Raw genomic sequence first — 27,535 nt, forward strand, 5'->3', positions numbered from 1 at the left:
GAGAAAACCCTTACTGATGCTGGCAACCCTCTGGTACTCAACACATCCTGTGACTGCTACAACAAAAAAAACTAGGAAAAAACTGGGAGAACTGACCACGCCCTTTCAGTTGTTAAATGTACTCCCTAGACTATTCAGTACCTTTGTCTTTACAACTTTTCTTCAAAAAAACCAAGGACAACATAACCTTTTTAAAGTGACAGCATCATCACAGCAGGAACAGATGCCACTGAAGGTAATTTTCAAAATGTGATTAGATAGATAGTAATAGAATTGGGTGATTGCAGTTCAGGGGTTAAAATAACTTTTATCATGGGCTAATTTTTCATTTTGGGGGCCTGCTTTCCCATTCTCACTAGCTGCTTTATAGATGAAGGGTCCAGGCCCAAAACGTCAGCTTTTGCGCTCCTGAGATGCTGCTGGGCCTGCTGTGTTCATCCAGCCTCACATTTTATTATCTATTATAGATGATGTTGTTATATGACAACAATAACTTCTGAATATGCAATTTTTTTTGGCTTTCCTTCTTTGGTAAGGCAGTATTGCACAAATATTACAAATATGTAGTCATAAATATTAAATATTTTAACTTTGGGATCTATAATTATTTCAGTAAGTGATCATACATCATGCATGCAACTGTGTGTATGCAGATGGATCATGGTGGCCATTTATAATTATAGTGCCCTATCTCCTGCATCGAGAGCACACAATCTGATCATTTTTATCCAGCATGCTACAAATTACGATCAGGATTGATTTGATTAGAGTACCCCATTCATGGGTATTTACATTACTGGCAGATTAGTTTTGTTTATGGGCATTATTGCTTATTCTTTGCACCTGGAAACCTTTCCTGTTTATTGCTCAGATGATGAGTTTTTTTTAACCCATTACGTCACCCAATGTATATGTGTTGGAGGTGCAGTACTGCAATCTGCAGAACCCCCTATGATCTATACTTAAAACAAATTCATCTGTCTTTGGAAACTCAGTGTGAGATCAAGGTCATTTAAGGGTTGGGCAATCACATGGCACCATTCAAAGATGAGCAAGGGCTTTCCCCTCCTTTTCTGGTCATCGCATTCTTGTCTGAGTTTACCAAAAACATTAGATTAACTGCTTATTCTCTTGTTATGTTTGTGGGACTTCATGGTACACAATTTTGTTTATACTCATTCATGAGATGTGAATGTTGCTGGCTTGACCAACATTTATTTTCCATTTCTAATTGCCCTGAAGCTAAGTGACATCTTCAGTCTTTTCTGAGGGCAGTTAAGAGACACTCGCATTGCTGTGGATCTGGAATCATATGCAGGTCAAAAAGGTAAAGGTGGCAGATTTCCTTCCCCAGAGGATTTGAGTGAGCCAAAGATTGTTGTTACTCTAGCTTTTTAATTCCAGATTGTATAGAATTTCAGATTTCTCCATCTGCCAATGATTGGATTCAAATGCATGTTGCCAGGCCTTTATCTGGGGTCTCCAGTTACTAGCCAGTGGTATTATCACTGTATCACTGCAACCCTGAGTTTAATTACAATACAATAGTGACCCTGTATAACAATCTTCATTGACTGTTAAACATTTTTGATTGTCTCAAAGTCATAAAGAGTAGAATTTAAAAGCAGGTATTTGTATCAGTACAAGCATGCTATTTTCAACTGGTTTATTGCCTCTCTGGGCTGCCTGCAGAGCTATGTATGTATGTATAAATATTGGAATTTTCACATATAAGGAGGCTTTGCTTCTCTGTAGCATCTGGTTCCTGTAGCAGGGCCTCCAGATTAGAGTTAGGTACCAGGACAAGGCAAGTTTGGCTGGGAAAAGTAAGTCAATCTTCCCGAGTTCCCTCTCCATTTCTGTCTTTTCTGTAGTCTGAAAAGTCCAGCACTGGTGAGCTTTTCTGAAGAATGCCATACATCCTTTGATTAAAAATTCTTCCTTTAACAGAATGGGTATGCATTCTGCCCACCTCCCCCATTTGGTCAGGAAGTGGGTTGACAATTGGTTTGCTTTGGTAAAGAGCAGCCATATCAGGTTTCCACACATGGTCTATTGTTGCGCCAGCAACTGATTTGGTAATTTTACCCATGAAGTTAAAAAGCAATGAAGCAATGACAAACCTTCAGGAAGTACAGGTTTCCGCCTTATCAAGTCCATAGAATCCCTACAGCGCAGAACGAGGCCCCATTTGGCCCAATGGGTTTGTACTGACCTTCTGAAGATCATCCCACCTAGACTCAGTCCCCCCACTCTAACCTGGTAACCCTGCATTTACCATGGCTAATCCACCTAGCTTACATCCCTGGACACTATGGCAATTTAGCATAGCCAATCAACCTAACCTGCATTATCTTTGGGCTGTGAAAGGAAATGGGAGCACCTGGAAGAAATCCACACAGACACAGGGACAATGGGCATATTCCATACAGACAGTTGCATGAGGCTGGAATCAAATCTGGGTCATTGGTGCTGTGTGGTAGCAATGTTAACCACTGGGTCATCCACGCTCAATTCTGAGTGCTGCACTTTTGGAAGAATGTGAAGGCCTTAGAATGGGTGCAGAAAATTTTTACATGCCTGGTTACGGTGAAGAGGATTTTCAGTAGATGGTCAGATTGGAGATGCTGGGGTTGATCTCCTAATAAAAGAGAAGGCTAATAGTAGACTCAGACAAAGTGTAATCATGATAGTCTAGACTCAACTGGTAGCTGCTCCCATTGACGAAAGGGTTGTGAACCAGAGGGCAAATTCCGGGGACACAGTAAAATCCAGAAAACTCAGAAAGAAAATCCCTAAAAGATACCATGAGCTGTTTGTATCATTTTAGTATCCTGTTCTTAAGTTAAACCATTTTATAAAGCATTACTTAATAATTTTAAGCAGCTTATTATTAGTAATTAAAAGGAAAATATTTTAGTTTGCCCTTCTGCTCTGAAGTCACCATTTCACTCTGAGTAACAATTCTATTTGCATAAATCTGCAAATACTAATCTGACTAGGAAGTGAGGAGGCTATTGAACTGTATGGGGCATCCAATTTAAAACTGGCTGTGCCTTTACCTAGTATCCATGCAAAGGACAGATATTGTGACATCTAGGTTATTTTCATCTTCTCACTGCAACCAGATGAAGTGGATGAATTAATTTCACATTGACCAAGGATTATACTTGGCTCATTAAAACAGACATCACATCACTTCTTAACCCTGGGGGGAAATGGACTTCTGATAATCTGTTAATTATTAAAGGTTGCATGGTGCGTTCACTGCCAGGACCTCCGACTGAGACAGCAATTAAAGGACTCTGACTAATCATTTTGTTGAAAAAAAACTTGAAATAAATATTAAAATAACGATTAATAGTGCACCAGATTAACACGATTTCAAAAATAATATTGGGTCTCTTTATGGTCAATTTGAGGGATGTTTGTAAATGGAGCAGTTTCCAGTTTTGCATTTCACAGTAGCATTGTACCAAACAGAGTTTGCTAGCCTGTACCAACCGGGAATTTGCTGGCACTGAACATAGAATAACTGGTTTCTATTGAAGCCAGGGATAGATTATTAAAAAGTAATACAGTCCTCTTTTGTCTTTATCTGAGGAAGGATGTACTGGCATCAGAAGCATTTTAAAAAAGGATCACTGGATTGATCATGAGCTCTTATGAGGAGAAGTTGAGTATGCTGACCCCCTCCTCAATGGAATTAAGAGGAATGAGATGCAGTCTTATTGAATCGTGTAAGATTCTTAGAGGCCTTTTACCTCTGGGAAAAAAAGCGAAGGTAAATGATAGAAAAACTTGTACTTCATTTGGAAGGGAATGACTCCCAGCTAATCTATTTTGAAAGTGAAAAGAGGGTCACAAAACCAAAAGGATTAATAGACCTCAGTGTTTGTACTGTGTATGCAGTTCATGATAGCCTGTTTGGCAGGTGAATATAATTGTATACTTATGTGCTTAACTCTTTATAGTAAGTTTTTTTAAGGCTTTCTTATGCCTGTTGCAACATTTCTAATCATTCCTCCTCTTTCCATTACCCTATATAATTATCTTTGATAAGCATTTTATAATACTTTCAAGTACAATCTGTGTTCTTCCATGGGACAATGGCATTGTGGGATGTCAGTGGATTAGTAATCCAGAACTCCAGGCTAATGCTTCTGAGGACTTGTGTTCAAATCCTACCATGGCTGATGAATTTTGAATTCAATACAAGTCTGAAATGAAAATCTAATTCAACGCTAAGCGCATCCACTGTTAATTGTCGGAAAACCAGTGTGGTTCACTGATATCCTTTTAGGGAAAGATGTGTATCACCATTATGTGGTTTGACCTGATTGTGATTGACTCTTGACTGCCTTCTGGGCAATTAGGGATGTGCGATAAATACCAACCTAGCCGTCATCCTATGAAAGAACGTTTCTTTAAAAATTTGACTTTTAAGCAAACTGCTTTCTTTCATCAAGGTCTGTTAAAAATGGATAGTGGTATGCATACCTTCAATGACTGTCTTTGCAGTGCTGCAACTCGAAAATATTCCCTTCACTACCTTGCAGTTTATTACCAAAGGAAGTCGACTGATAGCTACCTCTAACTAATCAGTATTTCATATTCAAATAATTTAGTTGCCAATCTGAAAAAAATAGTTTCATTATCAAACATTGTGATCTGGAGATTGGCTGCACTTATTGGTGTCTTCAACAATTAAGGGATTAGGTCAATTTCATCATGGAATCCCTACAGTACAAGCAGGCCGTAGAGCCGAACAAATCCACATCAACCCTCCGAACAGCATCCCCCCCAGACTCCACCCCATACCCTATAACCCTGCATTTCCCATCGCTAACCCACACCTCCCTGAACACTATAGGCAATTTAGCATGGCCAATCCACTTAACTTGCACTTCTTTTGGACTGTGGGAGGAAACCGGAGCACCCTGAGGAAACCCACACAGATGTGATTGAGAGTGTGGAAATTCCACATGGACAGTTGCCTGAGACTGGAATTGAACTTGGGCCCTGGTGCTGTGAGGCAGCCGTGCTAACCACTTTCAAAGGTAAATGCAATAGTTAAGCACAAACATTCAGTAATGTTTTTCATTAACACACTGTTGTCTCACTTCTTGGAACCTAGTTTTGAATCTAGCCCAGAGAAGAGAGATCTGAACCTGTTCTGAAGGGACTAGCGCACCTTTATGAATCATGCTTTGGTAGTCATCAAGCTTCCGTTGATTGTGGAAAGACAATACAAAATAACTCTGTTCAATGCACATACTTTGAACTTTGAGTTAATTGATATGGGAAATGAAAATGAAATAAAAAGTGTCTTCTGAGACAGGTTGAAGTGACACTTTTATAACTGTATGGAAAGTACTTTACACAAAAGATGATGCTGATGGAATGAAATGTTCCTGCTCCCAATGTTTGTATTCTTCAAGGAAGTCAACTATACACAGGATGCAGAAGCTGGCTGATCCATTGGGCAACTAGCAGTAGTTGAAGAATATATTATTTTAATTTAATCACAAATCTATAGAAATATGATATTGCAAAATAAAACCTCTAACTGTTCTAACACTAATTACTTTTCTGGGCATAATTGCAATGTAGAAATCGCCACTGACTTCTCGTTTTCTTTGAAGCGTTATAAATTTATCGATCAAAGTCGTTTTTATGTGTATATTCCATTGATGTTTTCAAGACATTAACAGGCTATTTGTTGTCTTGCTGGATCAATCAAAAACATAATCCTAGTTGCTTCTTTCTTGACTTTCCTGTGTCATCCTCTGCCTCAGACACTGATTTTACTTTTCCCTTAAATGATGTTTTAACGATAGCTTGTGCCAAGCATTCCATGCTTTGGGAACCTGAGAACATTTTATTTCCTAAGCTGTGAAAAATATTAGTCACATAACTCTGCTTCCAGATTAAATAACATCATTTAAGGTGAATTTATTTTGTGCCCACATTAATTGAAAAGAAGTTAAGAAGACAGAATTTTTCTCAGATTTGCTGGCAATCTACGTTCACCTTTGTCTAAAATGTCTAATGAGCCTGATCAAAACTTTGAAGACCTGACTAAATTATGGGACAAGTGCATGTTATTTAAATAGACTTTCAGAAAGCATTTAATTAAATTCTTAAGAAATTGCTAATTGAAGTTGTAACTTGTGGAACTGAGTGTAAATGATTGACCTTGTTAAGAAAAGCTAAGTGTCAGAATCTGAGAAAAGGCACAATGGACAGGTACTCTAATTGCCAAGATGTGACACATGACACTTCATCGGAGGCTGCATTGAGGATGTTACCCAGCATGGTAACGAAACATCTGCGAAACAAGAAACCAGCTCGGCGAGCCAACCAACCTCAACACCCACAACCCGAGCTACAAATCTACTCCAAAACCTTAGACACGTAACGTTGTTCAAGAATCCGTGTTAAGGCCTCTTACATATTAACATTTTAAATGACAGTATAGAAAATCATATCTCCAAGTTTGCCAATGATCCAAAGTTAGGTGGTATTGAAATTTATGCAGATGGAAATGTAAAATTAGAGATATTGATGGACTAAGTGAATATGCTAAACCCTAGTAAACTGATTTTGTGGTACCGAGATGTAAAATTATCTAAGACCTAAAAAGTATAAAACAAGGTCCTTTATAAAAGGTAATAAAGTGTGAAGCTGGATGAACACAGCAGGCCAAGGCATTGACAAGGTGAATGACAGGAGTCTTTTCCTAAGGGTGGGGGAGTTCAAAACTAGGGGACATATTTTTAAAGAGAGGGGGAATGATTTAAAAAGGGCATGAGGGGCAAACAGTTAACACAGAGTGGTTTGTATGTGGAATGAACTGCCCAGAGAAAGTGGTTGGATGCAGGTACAGTGAAAACATTTTGAAGAAATTTGGATAAGTTGATGAATAGGAAAGGTGTGTAGGGATGTGGGCCAAGTGCAGCAGCAGGCAGGTGGGACTAGTTAGTATGGGAACATGGTTGGCCTGGACTGGTTGGACTAAACAGTCTATTTCTAAACTATATGACTCTATGACTGTGACTTGACAGAGCAGATGTTGAGAGGTTATTTTCTCTTATGGGGTAGTCTAGGATCACAGAACGTGTGGTCACCTATTTAAGAAAGAGATGAGGAGGAATATCTCCTTTCAGAAGGTAGTGCATTCCTTACCACAGATGTCTGTCAAGGGTAGGTGGTTAAGTACGTTCAAGGCCAAGACAAACAGACGTTTAATCAGTAAGTGAATCAGGGCTAAGAGGAAAAGACAGGAAAGTGGAGTTGAGGATTATCGGATCAGACATGACATTGTTGAATGATGGAATGGACTCAATGGGCCAAATGGCATACTTCAGCAACTTTCTCTCAAAATTAGATGTTCTGTTTATTTTTGTGTAGCCTTTAACTGTTCCATTGGAGAATAAGGTGTCACGGAAGGATTGACATTCTGACACACTTGCCCTTTCCATAGCCATGGTATGTTTTTCTCAGCAGATAGGATGCTTAGTCTTTTACAGCAGAAGGATTTTGTTTCTTCCCACAATCAATAGGAGGTAGAGAGAAGGGGCAACTGAATCTATCAGATGCAAGCATCTCAGTGGATATCAACCAACAGCTGGAGCTCTGGCCTCCACTCATTGCCATTGTTTATACTGCAGTTTGAACCCTGGCTGAGGGTCAGATGTGCTACCACTAGGTTACAAGGCACATTCCCACATTATTTGACAAATATTTCTAAAATTATAGAGCTAGGTGTTTTAAAAGTAGTCTCGCCTTTCTTTACAAAATTACATTTAGTCCCTTCTCGTAAAAGTAGTCATTCTTTATTCATGCGTCTTGAAGTGAATGTTAAGGGTAAGCTATCAAACTCGATTTAACTTATCAAATGTTGGGACAAATGAACAGAAGTAGGTCATTCAGCAGTTGAGCCTGTTCTGCCATCTATTACAACCATGGCTGATTGAACACTCCAACGCCTTTTACCCACACTATCCCTGTAAACCTGTATGACACTGAAAAACAAACATGTATCAGCTTGTATTTTAAAAATACTCAAAGATCAAGCTTCAGCAGTCCTCTGTAATAAAAAATTCTGAAGATGCACCACCCTCTGAGTAAAAGAAATTCTCGTCATCTGATTATATTATAGTAGATATTGTAATATATATATAATACATATGTTACTTCAATTCTGGTCCCTGTACAGCAATTAGGTGTATGAAGATGAAAAATACAATTGGTCATTGTACTGCCCTAGGAAAGACTGGCAACCTGAACACAAGCCAGTGCCAGAAAATGGGACTACCTCGCTTCCTGATCCAATGTTGTACCATATTGTATTTTCCATGTTTCTTCCCAAAGCATTCTTTGGATTTGAAATGACAGTAAGGGAAGGGAAGAAGTTAATGAAAAGTGAGAATGGGAAATAGAGAGAAAAAGATCTAAAGAAAGAGATAAGAGAGAAAAAAAATCTGTTCGAAAAAGACAGAGATATGATAACTAGACTGACAGGGAGACCAAGAGGGATAGGTGGACACCATGCTGAGGGAGAAGTTCAGTAGCTCCATAAACTTGCACTGCAAAATCACGTCACCTTGACCAAAGTGAGTCCTTCACCAAATAGTGAGTCCGTGGGTCTGCTCAGAAGATTTCTGGACAACTAGTGCTTCCCAACTGAAGATTTCCATACTGAAGAGGATATAGGGTATTTTTGTTACTTCTAGTTCTTCAATCAGCTGAAATCAACTTTAATGATGTGCAGACAGTAGACAGTAAGTTCAAGTTACATTTTCTATTTTCAGCCTCTTTTAAAACATATTTACTTAAATAGTAAGTCTGGGTTATGCACAGGTAGCTTTCCAATCACATAATGTGTGCAATGGATGCAAAATTCATTTGTGCAGCACCTCTTCTAATACAAAGACTTTATTCAAGTATACTATAGGAGAGGAGGAGGAGGTTGTAAGTGGTCACTATTTGCACAGAGACCTGCTGTGTGTACCAAAACACGCTGCTGTAACAACCCAACTAGCTGATGTGATGCCAGAATCTCAAATCCCAAACGCCCAGATCCAGTTTGGTTCACTATTAAGAAGAAGCAGCAATATGAGCCCACAGTGGCATTGTTTAGGGACTAGGCACTCTGATTTCAGGCTTCAGGTGAAGAGATTTGGAAATCTAAAGAGAAAAGTGGAGATGTAGTGACTTGTATAAAACAAGTAAAGTAGAACAAGTATGGTAACAGTGTTTCAGCAAATAAGGCTCATGCAAATACTTGTAGTGAAGAAGTAAAATTAAAGGATCTTTATTTGAATGCACAAAACAATAATAATAATTAATGTTAAAATGTTGATGTAAATAGTTTAGATCTAATCACCATTTCAGAGATACAGTCACTAGGTGAATAAAGTTGGGAAGTAAGAAGTTTGTGGGGTACAAAACCTTTGAAAAGGCAGACAGGCTGGAGAAAGCAGAGGAGCAACCTTGATACAAAGAATGGCAAAAGCACATTGGTGAAGAAGGACCTTGGCCCAGAAGATCAGAAACAGGACCAGTAAATGTGGAGATCAGAAATAGCAAACTCCAACAGTGACGAACATAACATGCAGGTTCCCTTTATTAGTGAAACCAGTGAACAAGTATTAAGCAAGAAATAATTGGAGCTTGTAACAATATTAATCGATAATTTTGAGGAACTTTATTTTTCGTTGTGACTCAATCAATAAAATTAGCAAAGGTAGACCAATGTTGAATTTGTAGAATGCTTTGTGATTTGTTCTTGAAACAACATGTCATAGAACCTCACAGAATATGGGTTCTCTGACTGGGGCCGTTAACCTGGTCCAATTAGAAAGCCCTTGCTGACAGATAAGACTAGGAGTGTCAGAGGTTCTGTTCACTGAAAGCTGGCTTTGAGGGAGCCGGACAAGTGTCAAGTACTATGCACGTGTAAATGGTGACTTGGTGACAGGATACCAGTCTCTGTGGAGTTATTTCAGTGGCAGCGATAGAAAAAAATACGCTCCTGGAGAAATTCACTTGCAACTGTAGCCTTTGAGTTGGGGTAAGCATTTCTGGCATTATGTCAGAAATTTGGGAAACTTAACTTGTTTGATCATACCTTTGAAGACTGGGCCCATTATATGGAAAGAATACGTTATTTTTTCTGGACAGTTGACATTGGGGCAGATGAAAAGCAATGAGGAAGTCTCCTGACCACCTTGTGCACCCACAGCTTTTTCAATTATTAGGTGCCAAACGTTTCTTGTGGCACCAGATACTAAAACCTCTCAAGAGTTGACAGATTTAGTTACGAAATATTTGACTCCAAGCCTCCTCTAATTCTGAGACACTGTCAGTTTTACTCAGCAGTTCGAGAACCAGGGGAATCCACGTTGGGATTTTTGACCAGATTAAGGCAGAAGCATGTGACTGGTTGAACCCCTAAGAGAGAGCGTTAGGTATGTGGGATTAATGATGTTACCATGCAGAAGCACCTACCAGCCAAAGCCAAAGTGGACCTCAGACAGGCATTACAACAGGCTTTGTCATTAGAAAATACGGCTAGCAGTACAGGGTATGCAGGTAGGAGTGGACACCTACCCCAGTTTGACTGAGCTTGGGGGAGACCACTTGAGTGAAGGCAATTGCATAGCTTCAGTCAGGACATAGCCTGAACAGAGGAACTCTAGGTCAGCCCACAGCAAAACCCCAGAACAAAGCCAAGCCTTAGCAAAACGGTTAAAATTTTCTTCAGGGTCTGGGCTGGCAAGCCATTATAGTTGCTGCCGGTACATGGATTTGAGACAGCAAAAGAGGCCGACTAGGCCTAAACTGAGTAAGAGAACTCATGTACCGGTTCCAGGAGAGTGCGCACCCTGGAACACCCACTCTTATCTGGCTTTAAATTACGCAGCAACATCCAAATCAGAACCAATTGAAATAAACGTCCAGTTAAATGGTCACCCAGTTCTAATAGAGATTGATACTGACATAGCTGCATCCATTATTGCAGAATCAATCTTTGACAAAGTTCACTCCCGACTCCATCCCTTAGGTTTGTGCAAGAGCTTGGCTAGCCTAAGAACCCACACTGGGAAATCTTTACAGATTAAGGGTACAACTTCAGGTCCAGTCTCGGTGGGGTGAAACTGATTGAGAAAGTCACCTTGATTGGCTGTAGATTTTTCAATTAGAAAATAGCTGCCTGAGTAAAGTCCTAACTAAATGCCCGGACATTTATCAGGTATGTCTAGGGACTATCAGAGGGGCCAAAACTACCTTACATGTTGACGAGGAAGCAATACCACATTTCTGCAAGGCCTGTCCAGTGCCAGTTACCTTATGTACAAAAGTGGAGGCAGAAATCAGAAGGCTGGAAAGTGAAGGAATCATCAAACCAGTACAGTTTGCAGAATGGGCAGCACTGATCACACCGATTGTGAAGCCCAACGAGTCTGTTTGCCTTTGTAGGGATTTTAAACAAACGGTAAACCATTTCTTGTAGCTGGATAAATAACCAAACTTTTGCAAAGAAAATTCATACGTAAAGCTGGTAGAGAGGCTGTCTTTCACGAAGCTGGACATGAGCCATGCGTACCTGCAATTGCGGTTTGATGAAGATTCCCAAAAGTATGCTACAATTAAGACCCATAGGGGTTTGTACCAATATATGAACTGCCATTTGCTGTATCAGCAGCCTGTGCCATTTTTCAGTGAACAATGGAGCACATTTTATAAAGTCTACCCCAGGTCGCCATTTACCTGGATGATGTACTAATAACAGGGAAGACCAATAAAGAGCATTTAGAGAAATTGGACATGGTCTTTAGATGTTTCTCCAAGGCAGGCCTACACCTTAGAAGGGAAGAGTGTGTTCCAGACACTCCAAGTGACCTACTTGGGCTACAGAGTTGACAAGATCGGTTTATACCTGTTGGAAGATAAAGTGAGGGCGATCAAAGGTACCCCAACTTCCACACCTTTACTGTAGCTTAGGTCTTTCTTTGGATTGATGAATTATTACGGAAAGTTCATACATGACCTGGCCTCCATCCTGGCACCCTTACATCTGCTGTTGAAAAAGGGACACCTTGGAAATGGTCTCGTAGACAAGATGTTGCCTTTATGGAAGTGGAAAAGCAGCTATCATTGTCTCAGGTATTGGCACACTATGATTCCAAGCAAGATGACATGCGATGCCTCCCCATACAATATCGGGGTAGTGTTTGGTCACAGATGGCGAAATGGAGAGAAACACCTGATAGCATACGCTTCCCAGATTATGGCTGATGCCAAGTGCAAATACACCCAGATAGAGAAGGAAGGTTGCAGGTCATCTTTGGTGTGAGGAAGTTTCACCAATACCTTTACACATGTAAATTAATGATAGTAACAGATTGCAAACCCCTGCTGGGTCTACTTAAATAGGATAGGGCCACATCACCCATAGCTTCAGATTGAATTCAATGGTGGGCTTTCATTCTAAGTGCGCACTGTTACAAGTTGGAAGACCATGCGGGAGGCCAGGTAACAAATGCAGATGCTTTGAGCCACCTTCCACTGTCAGATAGTCCACCAGTGGTGCCACCACTGGAGGAATCTATTCTGGTTTTAAGCTTTCTGGACGCTCTTTCAGTCACTGGTGACAATATCAGACTGTGTACACAAAAAGATTTGGTCCTGGCAAAACTAAAACAGCTGGTGGTAATGGAGGAAACAAGAAAGCCATCACAATCAGAACTGAACTTTTTCTGGACCTGGCAAGACCAGATCACTGCACGGAATAGCATTTTATTATGGATAGCAAGAGTGATTGTCCTGAGCAAAGGTCACTGCCAGATATTGGCTGAACTCCACCAGGGTCATCCAGAGGTGTCCAAAATGAAGATGTTGGCGGTAAGTTATGTCTGGTGGCCAGGACTGGATGCTGACATAGCCACATTGGTGGAGCAGTGTCCAGAGTGCCAACATGGACAAAAATTACTCCCAGCAGCTCCCCCATTTTCATGGGAATGGCTGGGTAAATCCTGGACTAGGTTAGATGTCAACTTTGCCAGCCTTTCATAGGTTCAACTTTCTTAACCATTGTGGACACCCAATGGAAGTGGTTGGATGTGCATAGAGTTCATTCGTCATACACAGGGATCACAACAGAAAAGCTGCAAGCATCTTTTGGAATACATGGGCTCCCAGAAGTGCCGGCCACAGACAATGAGCCATCATTTTCCAGCAGAGAATTTGAGTATGTTCTAAAGTTGAATGGCATTAGGCATATAAGGACAGCTCCATACGATCCATCGTCCGCTGGTCCGCTGGTCTGGTCTGGTGGAAAGAACAGCCCAATGTTCTTTGAAGGCAGACTTAAAGAGACAGCCTACAGTTTCACTCAATACCAAAATTTCTGGCTTTCTATTTGATTATCGGACTATCCTTCATGCAACTACATGCAGCTCCAGCAGAGTTGCTAATGGGTGAAAGCTCCACACCAAGTTAAATCTGATCTTCCCAGATCTGTGGGGTTGTGGGGTCGGGGAAGAATAGCCAGTGGCAGACGAAAGAGCGCTCTAAGTGAGAGAGTCAGTTTACTTCAGGGGATGAAGTTTGCTGCCAAAACCACAGAAATAGCCCTCCATGGGTAACAGGTGAGGTTGATGTGAGGTCAGGTTCCATGACGTACCAAGTTAGAGTAGATGACGCAGTTGTGAACAAGTACGTGACTCATGAGAAAGCTGCAAACCCGGCCCCTCAGAACAGCTGTAAAGGCTGTTGGAACTCCTGGGTTCTCCCCCTCTATCTAGTGTGCAAGAAACCTTGGAGTTTGACATGGACATGGTGGATGTTGCAGCCTTAACCCTTTGATGCTGAATTTCTTCCAAGGCACTCTGGGCACAAGACTCAGGCCATGGTCCAGTACATCCTGCTTATATTCAAGGCTGAGTCGAAGGACCTGGACTCAGTGTAAGAGGCTACAAAAAAAAGAATAGGGCATGACCCCGGATTTAGAGGAGGTGGGATGTAGTAATTGTAATGATGTCAGCCAGGTAGGCCTCATAGAATATGAGTTCCCTGACTGGGGCTGTTTACCTGGTCCAACCAAGGAGCACTGGCTGATAGATATAAACAGGTGTGTTAGAGGTTCTCTGTTTACTCTGAGAGCTGGCTCTGAGGAAGCCAGACCTGTGGCCAGTGCTTTGCATGTGAAAATAAAATGTAACTTAGTGATGGGATACCGTCTAAATGCGGTTATTTCAGAACTAAATATGGATAATGCTATTTTAGACTTAGTATTGTGTAATGAGACAGAAAACTAATAACCCCAAGGTAAAAGGTCTTATGGGAAATTGTGATCTTAATAAAAGTTTAGTCGGCACGGTGGCTCAGTGGTTAGCACTGTAGCCTCACAGTGCCAGGGAACCTGGTTCGATTCCACCCTCAGGTGACTGACTGTGTGGAGTTTGGACATTCTCCCTGTGTCTGCGTGGGTTTCCTCTGGGTGCTCCGGCTTCCTCCCACAGTCCAAAGATATGCAGTCTAGGTGGATTGGCCAGGCTAAATTGTCCATAGTGTTCAGGGATGTGTAGAGTAGGTGGATTACAGGGGATTGGTTTGGATGGGATCCTTTGAGGGTCGGTTTGGACTTGTTGGACCAGAGGGCCATACAGGAGGGATTCTATGATTCTATGAAGTTTAGATGCAGCATAATGTAGTCACAAGCAAGATTCTTAAACTTAAGCAAAGGCAATTATATATAAGGCTAGCTGAAGTTGCTCGGGTAAATAAATTAGAAGGAATGATGGTGAATAAACAGTGGAAACATTTACGGAAACAATTCAAAATGTTAAGCAAACATATGTGCCATTAAAAAATGCAAGCTAAGTAAAAAAAAATCCCTTTTGTGGTTAACTAGAAAAATTGAGGATAGTACTGGATTAAAATAAGTGGCATATGATGTTGCAAAGAAAAGTAGAAATTAGCAGCCAAAGAATTAAAGTTCTGCAACCCTCCGAAGACCTGATGGCCTATGTTGTAGGGTTGTCAAGAAGATATCTGCAGAGTTAGTGGATTCTCTGGCCAAGTTTCCAAAATTCACCAAATTTTGGAATGGTACCGGCAGATGGGAAGTTAGCAGAAGAAACACCACTTTTCAAGAATGACAAGTAAACTGCAAGCTACTTAGCTTGACATCAGTAGTCAGAAAATAACTAAAATCAGTTATGAAGGAAATCTTATCAATTCACTTATAAATCATAAAATAATCAGACAAAGTTAATGTGATTTACAATACAAAAATTGTGTTCAACAATAGTTGGTGTTTTTGATGATGTAACTATTAGGGTAGATAAAGGGGAGCTAGTAGATGTATTTTGTTTAGATTTCTAAAGGGAATTCAACAAGGTACTATACAAAAGGTTCAAATACAAATTAGGAGCTCATGGACTTGTGGGTAATGAATTGACAGAGGGGAAGCAAAAAATAGTGATGCTGCAAGGACCAGTGCTGAGGGCTAAGCTATTTACAATCTGTATTTGTAACCCCAACAAGGAAACTGAAAGTAATGTAGCGAAGTTTCCTGCTGACACAATGCTAGTTGAGAACGAAAGCTTTGAGGAGGAAACGAAGTGGCTACAAAGAGATATAGACAATGAAGTAAATGGACAACAAAATAGCAGTGTAATTTGGGGGAAGTTCAGGTTTTTCACTTTGGTAATAAAAATTGAAAATCAGAATACTTTTTGAATGGTTTGAAATATGTAATGGAAATACTTATACAAGAAACACAACATTAACATCAAAGTACAGCAATTAGGAAAGCAAATGGTATGTTTACCTTTATTGTAAGGAAATCAGAGTACAAGAATACAGAAATCTTGCTTTAATCATACTGGGCTATGGTGAAAGGGCAAAATGTCAGTGATTATGTTACATTGCGTTTAGGTAAAATGCCTGCCACAGCTGCATATATGGAGACAGTGTGATATGCATGCAAAACTAGCAGTATTCGCAAAGTGTTTGGACATTAGGCATAAATCCTGAGTGCGAGAGAATGCTAATGGGTGAGTGTTGAATTAAGCATCATGAGAGGCAGAGTGTGTGGTGGGTTGGAGATGTGGTGCTGACCATTCTAGGGAGATCATTAGGTCTTATGACATTGTCACTAGGTCCTCCAGTCCAAAAATTCAGGTGTCAACCTTCCTGGCCAGTTGCTGATTTCTGATGATGGTCCTGGCATCCCACAGGACAATGGCATTTTTCCTCCTGCACATCTGCACCACTAATGCCTCCAGCATCATGAATTGTTTTGTCATTATCTGGTGTTCAATTTCCGAGAACTTTCAATGCAGCAATCTTCACGTGCAGTTACCCTTTAACAGACAACCTGCCTTTAAGAAGAGACTGCCTGAACCACCTGGAAAGAAGACAACACTGCCATGCATCCCACTGTGTGCAGAGCTTGCCACCAGCTTTAAGAACCAGGAAGCAGTGCTGGAGATTTTAACAACAAATACCACAACTAAATAAGGGGCAGGTATATAAATTTTGTTAGGCATGAATTGCAATGCCTTGTTTCTGAATGTCATATAAAACAAATTTCTAACCCAATAATTATATAATGAATTTGGACTGTCACTGCAGAGAAGAAATTTAAAAAGCCACTCTCAAATACTGACTAATAAATGTAAACTTTGCTGGTCATGATAGCATTCCATTTATTTTCTCAGAACTAACAAAACATACTTAAACAGTATCTAATTAGTAAAAATTCTAAACACATCCCAATTTATAACAGCTATTGTCAAATTATGTTTGACAACCTACATTGTAGCTCACTGCTAAACATTCAATTCTAAGCTCCTAACACTCCTGAAAAGCCAAAACATTTGGATTTGTTTTGTACCACAGACTCCAGCTGTTGACTCCATATCTATCCCTGCATCTCAGGCTGATTCATTCAATCTTGGCAACGTAACTAACTTCAAAACAGAGTTTAAACACAACATGCTATCTCTTATAAAACTTCCTATGCCACGCCTACAACTTTTTCTGAATCTGTCCCTTCCCCTAACTCAACCTCTCACCACTGGAATCTTCATATATTTCTCATGATCTGACTTGACTATTTCAATTATTTCCCTTTCTGGCTTTCCATTTTCCACCCTTAATCAACTTCCAATATATTCTAATTATCTCCCAGTTTTTCAGTGAATTACATTGACCTCGATTGTTACATCACCTCCACCCTTGCTGATTGTTACTGACTCCCAGTCCCCAAGAACAGACAAAACTCAAGTTTAACATTGCACCTGAAAGGGATCATAGCTTGTTGAATGCCTTACTAAAGCCACACCTTGCCTCATTTAATATCCAGCTTCCTATCTTACCAAATACACAAACAAGCTAGACATTGAGAATTCTCAGCATGGAAGTCACAGCGTGTGCCTGAAGCCTTCAGAAAGCCACTTGCTCAAGAGGACCTCTATGTTGGATAATGGGTGCCAACATCTCAGAGTACATTCCAAGGGCACCAACAACATGTATCCAATGTCCACAGACGTTGGCACTGACATTGCCAGCCTCTAAGAATCCGCATAGCACATCTCTGATCCACTTATTAATTCAGTTCTGTGCTTCAAAGCTACATTGGCAACTGTGACTGAAGTGCTGCTGAATGGACACTGCATGCTCAGAGAAACTGACCTACCTTGTGGACTAGATCAGGTTGAAAGTCTGGCCTGTTTGCTTGCTGCCGTAGCACTCATCCTAAGTCTCCGTGGCTGTTCTCAGCATTCCTGCCTTGTATTTCTTTGACTTTCTGCGTTTTACTCCTCTCAGCCATAGATACCAGCTCACAGCACTGATATCTTTGTCATTTAGTGCAAAAACAAAGCCAGGAAACTTGGTTGTCAGCAATCATCTCACAAGGGAGATAGCCTTTCGTCAGCAGGCAATGCACAGGACATGCATAATCAATGGTGTTGTGGTTTGGGGTGGGTGACAGCAAGTGAGAGAAAATGCTGCAAGCAAATAGTGAGAGCAGTAGAACATGAACTTTGGTGTGAGATGGGTACAGTAACAGTGTGAGAAAGCAGAAAGAAGAATGTGAGTCTCTTACAGTAGTGAAGTGGTGAAGGATATTGACCAAGTTCATATGTTGCTGCGCATTCCTCCAGATGGCTCAGACGGCACTGAATTGGGTGGTAACGTCAGATGAGGCTGGCATGGTCTGGTGTTGTGGCCGCCTTTACTGGTTCTGAGGGAACAGAATATCTTGCCTGTGCACCACCCTGTTTGACACCCGATACTAAGTATGGGGGACTGTCTTATGAGGAGAGAGTAATCGATACGGGAATCAAAGGTTATAGAGAAAGGGCAGAAAAGTGAAGTTGAAAATTATCAGATTAGCCATGACTTCATTGAATGACAGAGCAGACTCAAGTCATCAGAACAGCTGACTTCTGGTCCTCAACATTAGGTCTAATGAAAGGTTTAATAATAAGGCATAACCCAAAGGTGGCCTGAGTTAGCAGAACAAAGGGAGAGGAGCATTTTCCTATGTAGAACAATTATTTCAGAATACTTACTAATGACAACAGGCCCATTCCAAATTTTAATATCATTCACCGGAATGAGCATTAAAGAGAGTTTAAATAGAAAGCAAGAGTAGTTCAACTTTAGCGGCATTAAAGCTTACCCTTTAAAATAAGATCCAGATCCCTGTCTATAAATGTAAGTAACCATGCACGGCAACTCTGGACTGACATGGTGTCTGGGCCTTCTAAAGATGGTGCCAGCACCCAGGGATGCTGATCAATTTTGGAATATCTCATGTGGCGAGTTGTTCTGGGAATGGTGCACAGTAATATGGGGCTAGAATTGGACAAGTGGGATACTACAGGGATGGAACAGGTAGTTAATGAGCTAACTTAGTAACATATGATGAGAAAACTGACTAGGCTTCATGCCAAAAAGTCTTTCATAAAACTAGACACGACTGACATTTAACAAGAAAGTGTAAGGTTCAGACCACAGAATCCAGTATGTCAATTGTAAGCATTTAATGAGTAAAATTTAATGCCGTTCAAGATGAATTTCTCTTGGTTTATATTTAAACTCTCATTAATGCTCATTTTGCTGAATGACAATAAAATGTGGAATGGGTTTAGTGTCATCCATAAGTATTCTGAGACCTATCGAGGTTGTTGAGGTTGGTTGGCTCACCGAGCTGGTTTCTTGTTTTGCAGACATTTCGTTATCATGCTTGGTAGCATCCTCAATACAGCCTCTGATGAAGCGTTGTTTTCCTGCGTTGTTTTTAAACTCTGGGGTCCATTGAGTCGGATTGCCTCACTTCTGGTTTTCCTTCGTAGTGGACTGTATATGGGGTCGAGTTCAATGTGTTTATTGATACCATGCCTCGTGAAGTGCCATGCCTCTAGGAATCGGGGGTAGAGAGATAGAGCACAAGGACCAACTCTCAGGGAACAAATGAAGGCATGCTTTGGTGTGGAGGGTGTTGGGAAAGCAGAGGGTGTGGAAGTAGCTCACCAGGATGAATGTGTAAGTGCATATACACTACACATTCATGATGTAAGGGACCACATACTTCTTCCTTTTTTGATAGTACATAGGCAAAGAAGTTTGAGTGATGGATGGCTTCTGGTACGATGGTCCAGTAAGATGGCAGTGGAGTAGGGCTCGTCTGTTCTGTCCACTTTTTGTTTCTTTTCTTTTCATTTCTCACTGCTCTTGTTTCTTTTCTCTTTTATTTTGCTTATCTCTTGGTGAAAAGCTCGGTTGCAGTGACAGCGTTAGCGGTAGCGAGTAGGCCCAGCAGTGCTAACTCATGGCAGCGATGTTGAGGGTGAGTTTGGATTCCCAGCAGCTTCTGCATTGACAAGGCAATCCTAGTGCCTACTCATGGCTGCTGCAGCGAAGATGAGTTTCAGCCTAGTACAAGACCTGGTGACATCAGTTGTGGCTGCATTGGTGAGGTGCACCCAAAGCAGAGTCATGATGGCGGTGGGGCTGAGTTTGGGCAGTACAGGGTGGCATCAGTGGCATCTGCATTGGCAAGCTCCAGTGAGGACTCAGAGTAGCGAGGGCGTCAGAAGAGGTGAAATGGTGCCAAAGAGTGGCAACTTTCGTTCCAGAGGTGGCAGCGAGGTGAAGAAGATTCATGCCTGGCCACTAGACCCATGGGTCGTGACAGAGCACTTAACAGGAAGGACTGTAAAGTTGGATACTTTTTCTTAATTCTTCATTCTCCTGCCTTTATATTCTATGCTTTAGTTTATTTTTCTGTGTTTTAAGATGGTGCTGGAGTCTGGTGACACTATGCAACACTTTTCACTATTTTTTTAACAGGATATGCATGACAATAAATAAATCAAATCAAAGGACAATTCCTGATTTGAAGATTAAAATCACCCATGTTAAAAGTACTGCTTTTGTTATGTGGCCACATTACCTCCTGATTTATTCTCTGATAAACAATATAGTTAGTTAGGAACCGTACAGACTACTCCTCCCAGTGTCCTTCCCTTTTTATGTCTTACCTCCACCCTTATGAATGCTACACTTTCTACCCAAGATCATTTCTTGCTGTTGTACTTACTCCATCCCACACCAACAATGTTACACTACCACCCTTTCCTTCCTGCCTGTAAAAAAAATCACATTCCTCTGACAATTTAGTTCCCAGCTTTGATCTCCTTGTAACTAGGCCTCCACAATGAATGCAAGATCATACTCATTAATGTACATTTCCAATACTACAAGTATTTCGGTAAGGAGCCATTAATTTTGCCTTTATACTGTTTTTTTTCCTCTGTTGACGCCATTTATTGCTGTTTTTCTATGTTTGTATACTTTGTTCCTTCCTGTCCTGCTCTAGTTGTCATTATCCAAATAGCTACTCTGTAATGCAACCAAAATCTTTCTTTCTGAGCCTCAGTGTTGTATTTTTCCATTTCTCACAGTAGCCTCCCAATGACGAATCAAGCTAAAATTGACAGATTTTGACACCAAAAGGCTCACATATGCCTTTTATAATGAAATAGCAGCACCACTTGCACCACAATACTTATTCCAGCAGTGTTCTTTTTGTTACCTGCAATCATGTGCATATGAGTTTAGTTTCTGGGCTAATATTATGTGAAGTTGAAAATGATTTAGGCTAAACACTATAATTGAGTAATATTATTGTTGAGTCTTTCTTTGGCCTCTACTATATCCATTAAATTACTTCACACGATCAACTCTGCTAATTTGGACTGCTACAGGAAGGGATAAAATTGCAGATTAGGATCCTCAAAGCACTACAGAAAATGCTCAGTCCTGGCAAGTAACACTGAATTTACTTACTCAATTACGATAAACTACTGGAAACTAATTATGACTGGACAAAACTATGGAATGAAATCCCAAAATACTGGTAAAAGACCTGTATAAAAGGGTAATTTTAATTATTCAGGTGTGCCAAAGCAACAATTCTTGTAGCAATTAAAGATATCACTCTTAAGTTTACATTTCTTTGGCCACCTGTCTCACAATACACCATGCACACTAAATTTTGATTCAGGCATACATAAGAACGGGTTATAAAATATCATCAGAATGATACTTCTATTGTAGAATGTATAATGTTGTGTGCCAACTGTCAGCAATCTTGCATCTAGGTCAGAAGGTTATGGATTCATAGGTGAAAGGAGGTTTCAGATCATAATGTATATTATTATTCCAATGCTGCACCAACTGAGATCTGAACTATTCAAATTGTTAAAAATGCGACCCATCAGATGAAATATAAAACCTGAGTAGGTTTTTTGCCCATCTTTATTGCCCTTAAACTGGGCTTGCTTGGCCTCTTCAGAGGGCAGTTCAGAGACAACCACACTACTCTGGGTCTGCAGTCACATGTCAGCCAGGCTGGGTCAGGATAGGAAATTTCTTTCCCTAAAGATCATTAGTGAAAAGGGAAAGGGTCACAGATTCTTCTCAATTTAATCTCATGAGAAAGCTAAAAAGCAAATAAAGCTTCTAAGAAAATAAAATATGATCCCCCATAGATAAATCAGGCAAACAATTTCATGATATTCATCAAATATTTATGATCTCAACATAACCTTCAACCCTAGTTCAAGTATATTCCACTTATTTTAATTCTCAGCATTTACTAAAACAAACTGTTCTGTACTGATAATACAGTGTGGAGCTGGAGGAACACAGCAGGCCAGGCAGCATCAGAGAAGCAGGAAAGCTGACATTTCAGGTCAGGACTCTTCTTCAGACAAACGGTTCGGGACCCTTCTTCAAGAAAAAATCTATGGGATCTATGACTAACTCTATATCTTTCAATACCTTTGCTTAACAAAAACTGATCTATCACAGGGCTAAAATTAACTGTTTCAGCATCCAATGCTGTTTGTGGAAGAAAGTTCCCACACAAATGGAATTTGCACATGTGAAAAATCCACTCTAGTATTGGCCTGCAATCTCCAGGAACTAAAGATTGATCTCCTGGACAATGTGGTGAGAAACCCCAAAAAATATTTTAAATTGCCTTTTCCATTTTGATTCGTGTATAAGCTATAAAATATGAGAGAAGATTGGAGTTGTTCACCGATAGATAGTTTCTAGTTTCTCACCCAGTTAGAAAATACTCTGACTTTTCCTTCTTGGATCCAAAGTGGATGACAACACTGTTCCCAAACTGAGATCCTTTGCCACAGTTTTTCCCATTCACATAATTTACTTTCCTGCACCCATTTACACAACTGCTGCCTCTCCCAATTTGGTGTCATCTGCAGGCTCAGAAACTCCAGAAAAACAGCATACTTATTGCTTGGCTAACTGCATGGATGAGAAAACACACATCACTTATTGGTGTCTAATACCAGGACGGCAGGGGTTAGTTCAGATTCTTACTCCTTAGAAGGTAAAAACTGAGCTGGTTGCTGATCCTCCAGGTGGCAAAGGAAGAAGGGAGATGATGGCAGGCAGGAAAGGTAAGTTTGGTGGACTGGCAGTGAACAGTACTGGATCTCTTGGCCCACAAGCAGTGCTGGAAAGACACTTTTTCAACACAACAGTCTTTCTTTTAGCTGCTAGGTTTCCAGAGGCCTATAAAACCCGGACAGCCATGGTTAAATCTGTACGTCAGATTAAATGTCAGGAATGTAAACTCATGATAATGTTTAAATGGACAAACCACCTCCTGGGAAAAGGTTAATCTCAGAGAATGGAATCCCTACAGTTTGGAAACAGGCCCTTTGGCCCAAGAAGTCCACACCGAACCTCAGAGCATCCCACCCAGACCCATCCCCCTATAACCCACCTAATCTACACCTCCCTGAACACTACAGGCAATTTAGCATGGCCAATCCACCTAATCTGCACATCTTTGGACTGTGGGAGGAAACTGGAACGCCCGGAGGAAACCCACGCAGACACAGGGAGAATGTGCAGACTCCACACAGACAGTCGCCCAAGGCTGGAATTGAACCCAGATCCATGGTGCTGTGAGGCAGCAGTGCCTACAACAGGATTGGGGAGAAAGACTCGGATTTACCTTTCAAAAGGCAAAACAAGATTGCACATTTCAAGGGGTGATCTATATGTCTTACAGGAGGTTACTTGGCTAGAAATTTTATTAGTGTCCATTGTATGCTTGGGAAGTTTAAATCCTTAAAACCAAAATTGCAGTGGAAATCAGCCTCGAGTTAGTGGCACATGGTCACTTCTGATTGGTTGTGTTCCAACAGTTTGAGAATAAATTCCAGGCTGACACTCCTGAGGAGAAACACTATACACTGGTTGTCAATCCTGAAAGTGGCGAGGGAGAAGGGAAGTAATGGTATGTAGGGAAGGTAATTTTGGTGAACAGGAGGGCGTAAGTAAGCTAAGTGTCTTTCCAGCTGGTGCCTGGAAAATGAGTGTTTCTATGCTAGTGATAGAGGGACAGGGTGGGGTCAAGAGATCACTTAATTGTTTCTTCATTGATATGTGCACTTTGGCTGCCATGTTTTCTTACAAATACATCAATGATCACATTTAAAAATAACTTATTTGATTGTGAAATATTTTGGAACTCCTAAGATTGTGAAAAGCTCTGCAAAAATGCCAGAGATAGTAAGAACTCCAGATGCTGGAGTCAGAGAAAACATAGTGTACAGCTGGAGGAACACAGCAGGCCATGAAGCCACAGAGGAGCAGGAAAGTTGACATTTCGGGTTTTTCCCAACCTGATCCGAAACATCAACTTTCCTGCTCCTCTGATGCAGCTTTATGTTCGCAGCTGTGTTCCTCCAGCTCCACATTCTGTTATCTCTGCATAAGAGCCAGCTTTTTTTCCTGAAATCATAAGAACTTAGAAGTAGGAGTAGGAGTAGGCCATTCTATCCTTCAAGTCTGTCTTGCTATTCTATGAGATCATCATGGCTGATCTGATCCTGCCCTCAAGTCGTTTCCTGCCTACACCTCATAACCCTCGACTCCTATATATTTCAGACCTATCAACTTCCTCTTTAAATACTTTCAGCAATCTACCCTCCATAAATCTCTAGGATACAGAATTCCAGACATTCATTACCCCCTGAGAGAAAAGATTTCTTTGCATCTCAATTTTAAATGAGTGTCCCTTTACTCTGTATCTATGTCTTTTAGTTCAAGGTTTCTGCCAACAGTGGAAACATCTTCTCAATGTCTACCCTGTCAAACCGCATCAGTCTTGCATGTTTCAATAAGATCACCCCTCATTCTTCTAAACTGTGATGAATAAAGGTGTAACCTGTTTGGCTGTTCTCAATAAGTCACCCCCTTCATCCCCATAATCAGCCTAGTGTATCTCTTTTGAACTGCCTCCATTGCCAATATATACTTTCCTGAATATGGGGACCAAAACTGTACACACTACTTCCCAATACTTAATCTCCAACCTTCCAGCAACGAAAGTCAAACTTCATTTTGCCTTCTTAATTACTTGTTGCAAACTAGCAACACCAAATCCTAATCAGAGCAGAAGGACTATAAAAATGCTAGGATATAAACAAAAATATTGCGAATGTTGACTGAAACCTCTAATGCTGTACACAAGAATCAAAGCATTGCCTACAAAGCTTTACCTGAAGAAGGAGCATGCTGCAAAAGCTGGTGATTTCAAATAAATCTGTTAGACTATAACCTGGTGTTGTGTGACTTATGACCTTGCCTATGAAAGTGAAATAGAAGAATTGTTTCCAAAATACAGGAGTCTCATGGCAGAACAGTTAGGGATGTTTTTGTGCACTGTGCTAAAATGGCCAATCTCCTCAATAATGTACAAGCTCCAACTGTGAACCAATTTACATTTAGATGCAAATCTCCCTATCAACAAATTCTCAAAATTAATTCAATATATCTAAAAATTGGTAAGCTGGCAGCAGGAAAATAACCGTGAAGGCTGTATGATTGTTACGTAAGCACAACTTTTAATTTATGGTCTAAGAAAAGGAAACCCACTACCCCTACCCGGTTGACTATTAAAGCACTGAAAACAACAATGATTAGCAATTAGCATTAAAAAAATTGCTTTGTCAATACTCCTCAAAACAAATTAAAAGAAAGCTGCTGCCATTATCACGGGACTGGGTTTTGAGCTGAGCTATTTCCTGGGGATCATTGGAGGCTTCTCTGCAACCATCTTACACTTTTCCAAATGGTCATTTGCACAAGTAATGGAGCTCACTGCTGTCCTCTGGTGTCTTACTTGTATGACTGTACCTTCCTAGTAATGAAGAGCAATTTTTCCTAATGCAAGCTTAGCAGTTGACAACTAGTGAGAAAAGTTTTGTAAAGGATTGGGGATTATCAATACAATTTTAAACTACACAGCGGTATTTACTTACTAATTTTGCCTTTACTGAATAATAGTACTATCAGGAAGGGACATGAAATTAACTATTTAACATTACCACCAGGGATAATAATTGCTAATTCACAACACTTGCAAACTATTTCTACATAGTAAGGGTTTCGTGCTGTGTATGTAATGTCATTACCCAGCAACATTCTGAATTGTCCCACTGCTTTCATAAAACAAATAGTTTAATTTCCCTCACTGAGTCACAGGATTCTGGTTATTATAAAATGTAACCAAACTCTGCTGATCATAGAAATAGAAATCGTAGTTTAAGTATTACTATATTAATCAGTCTCAGCGAGACATCATGCTCCTGTACACTTCTCTCAGTGAGACTGATCTAAGCGCCAACACATTCCAATCAGCTAACAGCTTTCATTTCCATAAATCTTTGTACTGCTGCAACTCAACTGTATACAATGAGAAACATCTGCCTCTCTCTGTTACCCATGCTCCAGGACACCCAATCATACATTGGCATAAAGAGAAAGTTGTTCTGTTGTTCGCTTATTCTTTCCCCAAGCAGAAAAGCACTCCATTTTATGACAAAAACAGCAGGGTGTTATAAATACAGCAGCCAACTTCATTTATTCATGCAGTCAGACCATAGGAACTGTTCACAACAAATAGGTTCCAAATTCATTTCATGGTCTCAGCCAGGGCAGTAATGGGATTGATGAGAGGAGAACTCAATTGCTTTTATGACCTCTGGATTAGGACGAGGAAAACTCAGTCATCTGTAGAGTTTTTGTACTGAACTACTGCCCAGCCATTATTTCCCAAGTAAAAACAAATAGAGGATTTTCAATACAGAGAACAAAGCATGATTCTATCTTTTTTCAAAAAAGTACGACTGAACAAGTGGATGGTTTTTATCATCTGATTCACAATGATTTTTTTGTATTATTACCAACCCACCTCATTCGGCTGTGTGGTGACAAACAGATGGCAGAAGAGCTCACTTGGTGGTCTGTAGGGGTTGCGTGTGACAAATGCAAACTGACAATCTGCCGGTTGACACGTTGTGTACAAGATTCTCCTCAGGGCATGAGCCATCAACAGCGTCTAATTGAAACCCAGTACAGGAATTAATTACACCTGTGCAATCAAATTATTTGTACAGCATTTCATGTTAGTTCTTTTTAAGAGTCAGCAACAAAAGCTTCTAAATTTTCAATCATGATACTAAATGTTTTCTTTAAGCCTACCTGGTGAAGCAATTTGTGGTCTGACCAAAATGGCCGACATTCTGCAGGCCAATACTAGTCCCACCACTTCTTGTTGCACATACTCACCAAGCTGGACAGAATCAACCACAGAGCAATTTGTTCGGTGATTTTCTTCCCTTATTCATTCTTTACTATCTGTTGAACCTGATACCACCTTAATTTCTCTGCCTCTACCGACAGGAAGGTTTTTAAACTACAAGCTTGTTGACCACCCAACTTCTTGATTAAATTCTTCAAATTCTTCAAAGAAAGAGTAGGGCCGATCAGGGATAGCATAGGGAACTTGTGTGTGGAGCCTGAGGAGGTAGGGGAAGCCCTAAATGAGTTTTTTGCTTCTGTCTTTACGAAAGAAACGACCTGTGTAGTGAATGAAACCTTTGAAGAGCAGGTGTGC

The 27,535-nt window shown here is 40.5% G+C and overlaps 1 protein-coding gene across 1 annotated transcript in view; it reads right to left on the reverse strand.

The window, feature by feature from the left end:
* sh2d5 (SH2 domain containing 5) overlaps positions 1–27,535 on the reverse strand; it is a 97,146-nt gene that overhangs the window by 43,669 nt on the left and 25,942 nt on the right. Inside the window, exon 4 of the mRNA XM_048561631.1 lies at positions 26,831–26,977. Within this exon, the coding sequence (XP_048417588.1) occupies positions 26,831–26,977 (147 nt within the window). The remainder of the gene's footprint in view (positions 1–26,830; positions 26,978–27,535) is intronic.

This window comes from Stegostoma tigrinum, chromosome 28, assembly GCF_030684315.1.
Source record: "Stegostoma tigrinum isolate sSteTig4 chromosome 28, sSteTig4.hap1, whole genome shotgun sequence".
NCBI lineage: Eukaryota > Metazoa > Chordata > Chondrichthyes > Orectolobiformes > Stegostomatidae > Stegostoma > Stegostoma tigrinum.